The 12,925-nt window shown below is 40.3% G+C and overlaps 1 protein-coding gene across 1 annotated transcript; it reads right to left on the bottom strand.

Moving 5' to 3' along the window:
• Window positions 1-10,098: 10,098 nt before the first annotated feature.
• LOC117478792 (tripartite motif-containing protein 16-like) lies at window positions 10,099-12,034 on the bottom strand. The gene is given in 2 exon segments (XM_034125697.1): window positions 10,099-11,355; window positions 11,357-12,034. Coding segments are annotated over 2 exon segments (1,695 nt in total). The 3' UTR covers window positions 10,099-10,338.
• Window positions 12,035-12,925: the final 891 nt, after the last annotated feature.

The raw sequence follows: 12,925 nt of genomic DNA, 5'->3' as shown, positions 1-12,925 counted from the left end.
TGATGTGTTTTATCACAGTTAGTAAATGTAGAGATCATTTGAATAACTTGATGTCCTGCTGCTGGATATCTTATCCTATAAATATCTGTCAAAGTGTATTTAATAATTGATTTATATTTATTTGAATGATCTACTAATCTATATCTAACTAGTAAAAGCTGTGAAATGAATGCAGTGAAGTAAAAAGTACAATACTGTCTTCTAAAATGTAGTGTAGTAGAAGTATATAGCAGCATAAACTGACATACATTTAACAATACTAAAAACAAGAAGACAGAATAATGACCAAATCTCTCAGAGACCACAAAGAGGCTCTGGAGTCAGCAGCAGGTCTGAGAGAGCGAAGGCTTCCTGGATCGCCTCCTTTAATGACCGGCCCTGGCTACCTTCTTATATGGAATAAAACACTAATAGAAAAATAGAATGTCTTTGATAATTCACTATAACTAAGTTCTAAATGTGTCCTCTGTTAAGATGTTGAATTAACACCAGAATTGAATAAATGAATACATTATTTCTGATAGCAGTATGTGAAATTATATCTGTAGCTATATTATAAACTCTACTTGTATCTTATCAGTTAATTAGTTACAAAAATACATTTAACTCTTCCCTGGTTCTGGCAGAAACAGTTCTTTCTGAAATGTTTTGGGACATTTGGATGTATCCCTTTTAGTATGATAATTAGCCTGTTAGCATTATCCAGACAGCATTGTGTGACTTGTTGAACTGGTTTACCTGCATGTGTGGGTGTAGGCATTCCTTTTAGTGTGATAATAGGCTAAGCCAGACAGAATGAACACTTGTTCAACCTGCCTATCTATTCCTTCAGGTAATCTATTACATTATAATAAGCATATGTATTATTGATACATATTTATTAATGACTTTTTCCATTTCAGAATGCCAGCAGCAAAGAGAGGTCCTGGATTCAGTGTGCAGGATGTGATCCAAAAAGGAGGAAGTGATTTGAGATGGAATCAGAGGACACTGCTATGAGTGAAGAAGAGGCAGATGAAGATGCCTGTGGACAAAGAAAACCAACAACAATCCATCCCTCACATACTTATGTATATATAATAACTTGCTTTATATTTGGCTTTTGTTATTGTTCATTTGTAAATTCAACATGTATATTTTCTACTTTCTTGTTTAGTTCTAGTCTGTTTTCATTTGTATTGTATGCCATGTCTTTTATGCTGCTGCAACACAACAATGTCCCAAATTGAGATCAATAAAGTTCTATCTTATCTCTTATCTGAACCCAATGGCCGCCCAGTCAGTGATTATGTGGACATCGAGCCCCAACCAAATAAACACACCAAGCCCCGTGACAGGTATCGCTGGCTGAAAAAAGATTTGATCAGTCCCAATACTGATTTTTTCTTTTGAGTAATAAATCAGAATTCTTACTTAAATCTCAGATCTATGAAAACAAATCCTGAAGGTTTTCATGAAAATAAATAAAATATATTTTAAGGAAAAGTCAGATTTCTGAGATTTTCTTTAAAAAAAATAGAAAATCTGAAAAAAAGTTTAAAAACATTTCAGATTTCTGACTTTCACTGAAAACATTCAGGATTTGTTTTCATAGATCTGAGATTTAAGTAAGAATTCTGATTTATCACTCAAAAGAAAAAATCAGTATTGATAAGTTAGTGATTATTAAATGAATTACATCTCAGGGCATTATGAAATTATGAAACCAGATACAAAACTAATAAAAAAACAAAACAGACATCCGGACCGGAAGTAGTACCCCGGGAGCAAACTATTTTGTTTTGTTCCAGAAAAACCTAAGTCTACCAGCACATCTGGAGCCAGGACTTAAGGCTAAGCATCGATTTCTTTCTAACTTTACCTTACTTCTGTTTATCATTTCAGTTTTTTAAAGCACAATTACCACAGCCTCGTTAGTTCCATAAGATATGAGAGGGAATTGAACCACTGACCTTCAGGTTGATAGACATCCAGTTACCCCTTGAGCTAAAGCCACCTGTACTGATATCATTCAAATCTTAACAGTTGGGCTTCAACGTTCAAGGATCATAATCTGTCAATATGTTGCTTTTTAAGGACAAAACCTGGTAAACATCTCAACTGGGAACTAAAGAAGCGGGAATACAGTGAAAAAAATGTAACACTTGGAGTTGTCAGAGGAAAATATTAAAGCAAAGCAGACATGTACATTTGTTGAAACTTGTCATAGTAATTGACAGTTTTCACCTTCTCTCCTCACATGTTTTACAATGCAGAAACTTCATTCAGACATCACAACAGATAGCTCAATTACGGATACGACTCTTATAATTTCTGACATTAGGACTGTCAAGAGGCTATGGCCGAGAGATATATAAACACTACAAAACTGATTTGGACAATTTTAGCCAAGTCTGAAGGTCTCTAAAAAGAAAAGTGTATAATTTGGTGTTGGGGTCTGGGGAGACCCAACATAATTGTTGTGGGTCACTCGGGTTCAAATTTGACCCAATCAAAATTCATCTTTGACTTTAGACGCCCCTCCCCCACCCCCTTCTTCCACTGTAACAATAATTGTTCGCAACATTCACCTGGTCTCCCCTCCCTCTGCCCCCCCCCACGGGAACTCCACCTTTCTCAAAGAATACGTACACTAACACTTGAACCTGAACTCACACATGCACGTGTGCAATATGTGGTGTAATGTGTTTTGGGCCATAACATTAAATTACAACAGGATTGTACGGTTATGAATGCATAATAAGTTAGTTATGTTGTAGTTAAAACAATATTGGATGATAGTCATTTCTTTTTTGTGTTTTGGACTGAGATAAATCATGGGTCAAAATGTACCCGCGAACACCATGAACGGTAACAGCTTTCGAACACAACACAAGGGTTAGAGAAAGCATGAGACGGAGATTTTCACTTTTGTCCTCTTATTTCTTTTATTAACAAGATTAAAATATATACAGACGTGTAAATGTGGCACTCGACCTGTTAGCTTTTCTTTTTTATGACTTTTCTTTTATTTGTTTTGTGTTGCATTATTCAAACTTTCATTTATGCATTCAACACATTTAGACTTAGTTACAAATTAAAAACCTTTAGAATCAAATATCTCCAATGAAAGAAGCTCTGGTGCTTTCTCTCTAAAGACTCACTTTACAAGAGAAACAACGACACACAAATACATCCATATCCATATTCAACACATTTTTAAATCATGAACACACGTCTCTGTTAAACACATACAAGACTACAAATACAATTGAACAGAGTAAAAGGCAATCAGAGTATAAGACTATATGTTTTAAATGATTATATGATCATTTAACACGACACAGAACAACTCATGAGAAGATGTTAAAGCACCTCCCATCATGTTTGATTGACAGCTGATCTCTGTGCAGTGAAGACATGAGCAATCAGCTCTCAGCAACAATGATGGACACACGGTGAGTTTAAGAAGTAGAAGAGTTCCTCAAATGACTTCAGCAGTTGCGGCTGGTGGCCTTTTTCTTTGGTGGGGCTCTTGACATATAGAATCAAATGGACCCGGGGGGTCCATTTGATTAGAGGGAAGGAGAAATCGAGGCTTAAAAATATGAGAAGACTGATCAATACCTCCATAATCTTCAGTGTGGAAAATATTATTTATTTCAGTATTCAGTATATATTTGTATTCTCAGAACTGGTCTTTGTTTTTTTCTTTCTTAAAACTGTTCATGTTTTATGAACCAACACCTCCACCAAGTGGCTTTACAGTGAACTGCATGTGGGATATAACAACTGTTGATAATGTGTTTCTGGTCATTAATAGCACCTTTTCAGTAGCATTAATTATAAATATTTAAGTGGTTCAATACAAGTCACTACAGCATTTCAAACTGAACTGTGAATAAATGCAATTTAAAAAAAAATCAATTCAGGGGCTGCACCCTTCGGAGTACGCAGCCTACGTGGTCCACGGAGGACCCAGCCTACGTAGACCGGGTAGGCTGGACCGAGCGGCCTACGAAATGAGACGGTCTAGCCTACGGAGGGCTTCGTATTTACGTCACGTGATACGCGCTGTTCGGTTGCGCTGCTCCAGCAGCCTGCTAGCAAATTAGCTTACAAGCTAACTCAGCTGAAAAGGATCCAGAAACTTTACTTTTACTTTTACATTTTTTGGAGATCACCGTCGGCGATGAATTAAAGAGGACCATGGCCAGGTAAATAAGATGAAGCTGTTCCTTTAGCCCCCAGTAATGTTACATTAGTAAGTTAACAAGTAAATGATATATAGCTGATGTAATTTAATCATATTATTTCATATTTAAAATAAGTCTTAATTTTTCTGTACTAATAAAACAATATGTTTTTTAAATGAACAAAAGCATGTTGTATAGATTGATTCTTAACAATATTAGTGTTCTAATCTTAATAGCTGTGATCATAACAGTTTATATTCTCCTTCTTCCCCTAAACCTGCCCAGATGATGTCCCACTGACCCCAGGTCAGCACCTCCAGGTCCAGCAGCACCGTGACCCCCCGCTCTGCTGAAATACACAATTAAACATTTTCTTTGACCTATTTTTTTTATTAATAAAATTAAACTGAAGACAGTTGAATGACCTAGAGATATCCTATTATTCCACTGCTTATGTACACATGTTGGAAATAATGGTTAAAACCTCAGTAAATGAAATAAACAATGTGTTTAACATTTACAATGTAATATTGTATTTTCATCTTATCACAAAGTAGAGGTAAGAATATATCCATCCTCTCTCTGCAGCTTCATGTCTTCTATTATTATAACTTTCATCATTGAGACAGAGGAAATCAATCATGTTATTTAACATCATCAGCAGTAACACAAATATCAGCAAAAGTGTGTTTATGGAGTTGTTTATTTGTATTATATGTGCAGCAAGTATATAGAAGCAGTTGTTTGGGGAATCAGACAGACTCAAGCTATAATCGTTACATATCTATTAAAAGAAAGGACACATACAAAATCTAATTCTGAAACTAAGACACAAGTCTGTAGGACGGCAGTAAGCAGAGGTCTGGGTGGAGGATGTTCCTGATCGCCGTTTTGCTTTCTCCAGCACCACGGGGGGTCCAGGTGGATGGCAGCTCTGTCCTGATGATCCGCTGGGGTTAGGGGTCCTTCTCCAGCACCACGGGGGGTCCAGGTGGATGGCAGCTCTGTCCTGATGATCCGCTGGGGTTAGGGGTCCTTCTCCAGCACCTCGGGGGGTCCAGGTGGATGGCAGCTCTGTCCTGATGATCCGCTGGGGTTAGGGGTCCTTCTCCAGCACCACGGGGGGTCCAGGTGGATGGCAGCTCTGTCCTGATGATCCGCTGGGGTTAGGGGTCCTTCTCCAGCACCTCGGGGGGTCCAGGTGGATGGCAGCTCTGTCCTGATGATCCGCTGGGGTTAGGGGTCCTTCTCCAGCACCACGGGGGGTCCAGGTGGATGGCAGCTCTGTCCTGATGATCCGCTGGGGTTAGGGGTCCTTCTCCAGCACCTCGGGGGGTCCAGGTGGATGGCAGCTCTGTCCTGATGATCCGCTGGGGTTAGGGGTCCTTCTCCAGCACCACGGGGGGTCCAGGTGGATTGCAGCTCTGTCCTGATGATCCGCTGGGGTTAGGGGTCCTTCTCCAGCACCTCGGGGGGTCCAGGTGGATGGCAGCTCTGTCCTGATGATCCGCTGGGGTTAGGGGTCCTTCTCCAGCATCTCGGGGGGTCCAGGTGGATGGCAGCTCTGTCCTGATGATCCGCTGTGCACTCTTCAGATTAGGGGTCCTTCTCCAGCACCACAGGGGGTCCAGGTGGATGCCAGCTCTGTCCTGATGATCCGCTGTGCACTCTTCAGATTAGAGGTCCTTCTCCAGCAGATCCATTTCTCCAGAATTTTACGAATTACAGAGAAAAACAAGAGAAAAAGAAAAAAGTGAATTAATCATATTAAACACAGGATTGCAGAAGTATTATTGCAAAATGTAACTCTAAGCATTTCAGACAAACAATCCCTAAAGGATCATTTAAAATTATGTACTGTTCTGGTTTTTAAAAAACTAAAGAGATGAAATGACAGTCACACGTGCATCCCTTTGACAGCACGGCACAAACTAACATCAAGCAAAAGGCTGCTGTCTATTTGTGATTGTCTTATTATTATGGGATTAGGATACATTAAATAAACTTTAACCTAAATAAAAGATGATTAAATCTGGTGGAAATATTTAAAATAGGCTTTTCTTTTAGCCCTACCTCAAAGCAGCATGAGCTCAACACAAAGGTTGTAATGTTGTCCCAAAATGTAATAAACAGTAAAACATTGCAACACGTCAGGGTAGCATTTTATAAATCCCACCGTACTGTAGGCTATACCGGTCTAAATGTTTTCACTTTGGTCTATTCATGTAATATACATTATAACGTATCTATAACAGAGCCAAGATCTCTGTATGACTTTAGTCAACTTCTGAATTCAATTAAAAATAAGTGTAAACAACAGTGCAGTACGTCCAGCTAGCTAGTTAGCGTCACATATTTATCCGTATTATTTAACGTTTTAATGCCCCTTGGGTTTGACGTGTGTGACATTAGTTAATTTAAAGTAAGTCAAAACCCAATACTCACATTTATTAGTGATTCCTCCGCTTGCTGCTGCTTTTAAATCCACTCTGCTGGGGAGACCGGAAGCCATTTCATTTGAAAAAAACTCACTCTTCCCTGCGCGCATTGCACCCTGGGATATGGTAGGCCGCGGAGTGTACATCAGATGTATCCTTCAAATTGGGGAAAAGTAGGCTGCATTCGTGGGCCGCATTCGGAGGAGTCTCTTCTTTTTTTTAAATTGGGACTGCCTTCTTTCGGTGGGAGTGACGTGTGCGGTCTACGAATGCACCCTTCGAAGGATGAAACCCCTGAATTGAGACACGGCCAGGGGCGGACTGGCCATCGGGACGTTCGGGACGAATCCCGATGGGCCGGTACTGAAGTGGGCCGGTCGGACGATGTGGGCCGCTCGGTTAAGTCACTAGCACCCCCCCCCCTCATTTGAGATGGATTTCACTCGTTTATTTACTTTCTTTATTACTTTATTAAACATAACAAAAGGCAAACTTTGTCCATGAATCATTGATCAGTTTCTCTGAAGGATTTCCTCCACATTCTGTAGATGTTGGAGTTTCTTACGTCTAAAGTCAAAGATGAATTTTGATTGGGCCACATTTGACCCCGAGTGACCCACAACAATTCTGCTGGGTCTCCCCAGACCCCAACACCAAATTATACACTTTTTTTTGTAGAGACCTTCAGACTTGGCTAAAATTGTCTTAATCAGTTTTGTAGTGTTTATATATCTGTTGTGGAGGATATCATGAAGCCTTGTTCAGATACAAAAAACTAGAGCGTAGTAATTAAAAAATTAAACTTGAAACGGGTCACGGGAGACCCGAACACAACATATATTATTTGTCTGAAACAAGATATTTTCATGTTTTTATATATATTTTATTTATTTGTAGGATTAAGAAAAATCAGATGAATTCAGATGTTACGTTATTTGTAGCTAATGTAGCTCTTTTAGTAAAGCCTGCTCATGTCTCGTCAGGTTGGTGTAGATTTCTCTTCATCTGCATGTGTTTGGGCACATTGCTGTTAATATGTTTCATCGTTTTTGAAGCTGCAGCACGTTACTCCCAAAGCCGTATAAAGAGTAAAGATGCAAGTGAGGGACGCAAGGATTGAATTTACAGAAGTGAGGTGCAGCCATGGATGTATAATAACAACCGGATGCCTGATTCACTTGAGGGGCGTGGGGAGGGGCTCCTTATTTTCATCTAAAGTAACAGACAGAGAATCAGCACTTTTGAAACAGGGCTGAAACAGAGGGGATTATGGGATGCTGCAATGATCTGTTTGGTGTTCAGCCAATCAGAGACAGGTTCTGGATATATCTGAGACCTGTAATATATTGATGAAAAACAGTATAATAGGGGACCTTTAAGACTTCTGGTTGAAAGACGGCCGCACTCCCTCACAGCCACAGACACACTTTAGTACAGTATGTTTCCGACAGCAGAAGAAACCAACTCCACTATTTGTGGTTCTTTAATCGCACTTGCATTTATCTCCTTTGTTACGCTGCCCCCTGGTGGAGAGCCTTAGACACTGAGGGGTCACACTTATATTTACTGAAATAAATGAACAAGCTGCTCTAAAGAAAGCCATCAGAAAAACCTCACTATGAATCATCAACAATTACATATTGGTATCAGCAGCTGAAAAACTTGATATTTTGTTCTTATTGTAAAGTCAATATTTAAACACAGGAAGGAATGTGTACCTGACGTAGTGTACATTTCACTACAGCCTGCAATGATTTTATCAGCTTTGCCGTAACATTTCAATGTGTGTGTGTGTGTTTGTGTGTTTGTGTGTTTGTGTCAGGGACGTGCACAGACATTTTGGGGGGCGGGAGCTCAAGTGAGAAAAAGGGCACTTCCCATAATCATTTATAACAAAAAAATGTAATACAAAAAGTTAAATATAGTTGCACATCTCTGACTTACTGACCAATTTATTTTAATACCTTCACACTCACGCAATTGTTTAATACTCAACAGACTTCTACAAAATAATCAGCTAACACAGAGACAATGGTCTTCTTTAGTATTCACTACGCACAAGAGCAGACAACAAACTAGTACAATTAATAGTTATTAAATGAGCAGCCAACAATCAAAATTATGAAGTTACTGTTTGAGGACATTACAGGCACAAAGATCCTTTTGTCATACTTTATTTTGGTCTATTTTGCTTTCACTCTAATGGAAAGAAAACGTAAAAAAAACACATATAAATGGTGTTCGTTTTACTACCATGTCTAAATTCATCTATCGATTTAAAGTTAATCTACATTTAAACATTACATTTCAGGGGAAAATACTGACTTATCGTAAGTAACTATCTGGGAAAGTTGTGAGGTGATATGTTTTTTGGTTTGTTTTTAGTTTTATCCTTTTCACCTGCAATGCCTTGGTAACTGCATGCAAATTAGCGCATTTTAAATTAGGCCTAGTTAACGCCTAATTTGCATATCAATTTGGCGATTGTGATGACGTTATTAGATACACATTCTACTGTATTCACCTTTATTGTATCGGTGTATCCCCTTAAGTACAGTTCATTAGCCTGTATGCCCATGATAAATTGCCTTAGCTAAACCTTGAGCTAACTTATCCATTAGCTAGTAGCCTACCTTAGTTAACTATATTTGTTTTTGTCTTTTGGCGATTTAGCTGTAAACACACACACACACACACACACACACACACACACACACACACACACACACACACACACACACACACACACACACACACACACACACACACACACACACACACACACACACACACACACACACACACACACACACACACACACACACACACACACACACACACACACACACACACACACACACACACACACACACACACACACACACACCTCGCTTTATACTCTTACATTAGACTCAAAACAAACCCACAGAAGAACAGAAGCTCAATGTTCCCTGTGTGACTTTAAGGTTTCCAACGTGACGCAGGAGTTCCTTCCTGTTCCGGTCGGACCGGTCTGACATCAAACTGCTGCTGCTGGAGAAACGGCTCACCAGCCTCAGGCTCCATTATTGATCTGAGCAAGAGATGCCTTTTTCAGATTGTACAAGTTCACCTTTTTCAGCTCTGGTTTCATCTGATTTTTCTTAATCCTACAAATAAATAAAATATGTATATAAACAGGAAAATATCTTGTTTCAGAAAAATAATTTATATATTTATAATTTAAAAAAGCAAAAGACTGAGATTTTCACTTTTGTCCTTTTAGTTCTTTTATTAACAAGAAAAACCCCAACATTACAAAATATACAGACATGTGGCACTCGACCTGTTGGCTTTACTTTATTATGACTTTTCTTTTAATTTGTTTTGTTGCATTATTCAAACTTTCATTTATGCATTCAACACATTTAGACTTAATACATCCATATCCATATTCAACACATTTTTAAATCATGAACACACGTCTCTGTTAAACACATGCAAGACTACAAATACAATTGAACAGAGTAAAAGGCAATCAGAGTATAAGACTATATGTTTTAAATGATTATATGATAATTTCACACGACACAGAACAACTCGTGAGAAGATGTTAAAGCACATCCCATTATGTTTGATTGACAGCTGATCTCTGTGCAGTGAAGACATGAGCAATCAGCTCTCAGCAACAATGATGGACACACGGTGAGTTTAAGAAGTAGAAGAGTTCCTCAAATGACTTCAGGCTATTTCAGTTTACAAAACTCAGCTGTGTCTCCATAATCAAACACCCAAACTCCATGATAAAGCCAAAGTCCAGCATGTAGCGGCTGAGTGAATGTGGTCTGCACTCTGTGGAGGAGAGTCATGGTTTCAGAGACGATGCTGTAGAAGGACAGAACACCTGCTCTGTGATCCAGGTACACTCCTACTCTGGAGGACAGAGGACCTGAGACGGGAGTGCTGATACTGTTGTAACGAAATGTATAACTGTTTTGGTCACAATCTAAGGACCAAGATTTGTCATTGAATCCAAATCCACATTCATTCCCTGCTCTGCTGATATTCTTGTATGCGACAGCTACATGAACTCCTCCCCCAAAAACTCTTCCCCCTCTCCACTCCACCTCCCAGTAACAACGTCCAGTCAGACTCTCTCTACTCAGGACCTGAGGACATCCAGTGAATCTGTCTGGGTGGGAATAAGACTGTGGTTGTCCCATGTGTGTTGCTTTTCTGCTCCCCTCAGATAATAACAGATTTGTCTCTGCTGTGTTTGGATCCAGAGTGACTTCCTGTGAATATTGTAAGAACCCAGCTCTGGTGGTGGGCTCTGCTGCTGACAGTAAAACATCCACTTCAGTCGGTGAGACGTTTGTCCATTCCTCTCTCAGGACGTCCTGTAGTTTGTCTCTGACTGCTGACAGGGCCGCCGTCACGTCCTCAAAGTAGCTCAGAGGACGGATGTTGATGCTGGATGAGTGTGTAGGTTCACTGAGGGCTGGCAGTGAGGGGTAGCTGTGCAGAAACTGGTTGTGATCCTCTGTGTGAGACAGCAGCTTCAGCTCAGCGTCTCTCCTCTTCAGCTCAGAGATCTCCTGCTCCAGCTTCTCCTGAAGCTCTTTGACTCGACTCACTTCTCTCTTCTGCTGGGATCTGACCTCCTGCTTCACATCAGAGCTTCTTTTCTCCATGAGACGGATCAGCTCAGTGAACATCTTCTCACTGTCCTCCACTGCTTTATCAGCAGAGCCATTGACGGCCCTCCACCTCCTGCTGAAGCAGCTTCACCTCCTTCTCTCTGTCCTGGATTCTCTGCTGGATGTTTAGTCGACTCCCCTCCAGCTCTCTCTGCCTCTCAGTCCTCTCTGCTGCAGCTGACACCGTGTCGTGGCCTTTGTGTTCGTCCACAGAGCAGATATAACAGATACACTGCTGATCAGTGCGGCAGAACAGCTTCATCACCTCGTCGTGACGAGAGCAGATGTTCTCCTGGAGCTTCTTGGAGGGCTCCACCAGCTTGTGTTTCTTTAATTGAGCTACGTCATAATGAAGCTGGAGGTGTTTCTCACAGTAAGATACAAGACACACGAGGCAGGACTTACAGGCTCTCAGTTTCCTCCCAGTGCAGACATCACAGGCCACATCTTCAGCTCCAGCATAGCAGAGATCAGCAGGAGCAGCTTGGAGTCCAGTCTTCTTCAGCTCCTCCACTAAAGCTGCTAACATGGTGCTTTTCAGCAGGACAGGCCTCGGTGTGAAGCTCTGCCTACACTGAGGGCAGCTGTGGATCTTCTTCTCATCCTCTCCGTCCCAGAAGCCTTTAATACACTTCATGCAGTAGCTGTGTCCACAGATAGTGGTCACCGGATCCTTCAGTAGATCCAGACAGATCGAACAAGATAAGAATTCCCGGTCCAGCTGAACTCCTTTCTGCGCCATTTCACCTCTCAGTAGCAGCGAGTGTCTGAGTTTCACTTCCTGAGAGCTGAAACTATGTGAGCTGTGATCTGAACAGCATGTGTGTGTGCTGTGAATGTGGCCTATCAGCTCTTGTGCTTTACCCACATGTTGGTTACACCCCTCCTCCTCAGTGTGGATCTGAAGGGGAGGAACCAGGAAGTACAGAGTGGAGCTGGCTGTGTCTGAGAGCAGGAAGAAGAGGGAGGGCTTATCAAACTCTGACTCATTCCAGGAGGAGGAGCAGACACTCTGACCTGTTTCCTCATTTACAAACTGAGCCTCGCTCACAACCTGCTCTACATTTGAAAACAGTCTTCAGTTGTAAAATATGTGTTTTAACTTCAGGCTTTTGTAGCACACAGCTCCACACTCATGGTGGCAGTGGTGTAAGAAGTACTCAGATATTCTACTAAAGCAAAAGTAGAAATACTACGGGGTAAAAATACTCTGTTACAAGTAAAAGTACAAAAGCATTGGTATCAAAATATACTTAAAGGACCAAAACTAAAAGTACTCCTTATGCATTATGGCCCTTTTCAGAATCGTATATATATATTGAGTTACTGGGTTACTATAATGATTATTGATGTGTTTTATCACAGTTAGTAAATGTAGAGATCATTTGAATAACTTGATGTCCTGCTGCTGGATATCTTATCCTATAAATATCTGTCAAAGTGTATTTAATCATTGATTTATATTTTGAATGATCTACTAATCTATATCTAACTAGTAAAAGCTGTGAAATGAATGCAGTGAAGTAAAAAGTACAATACTGTCTTCTAAAATGTAGTGCAGTAGAAGTATATAGCAGCATAAACTGAGACGTATTGGCATCAAAAAAATAGTTAAAGTACCAAAAGTAAAAGT

The sequence above is a fragment of the Trematomus bernacchii genome, unplaced genomic scaffold (assembly GCF_902827165.1).
Source record: "Trematomus bernacchii unplaced genomic scaffold, fTreBer1.1, whole genome shotgun sequence".
Lineage (NCBI taxonomy): Eukaryota > Metazoa > Chordata > Actinopteri > Perciformes > Nototheniidae > Trematomus > Trematomus bernacchii.
The sequence above is the reverse complement of the archived record's forward strand: the minus strand, read 5'-3'. Positions and strand labels throughout refer to the sequence as shown.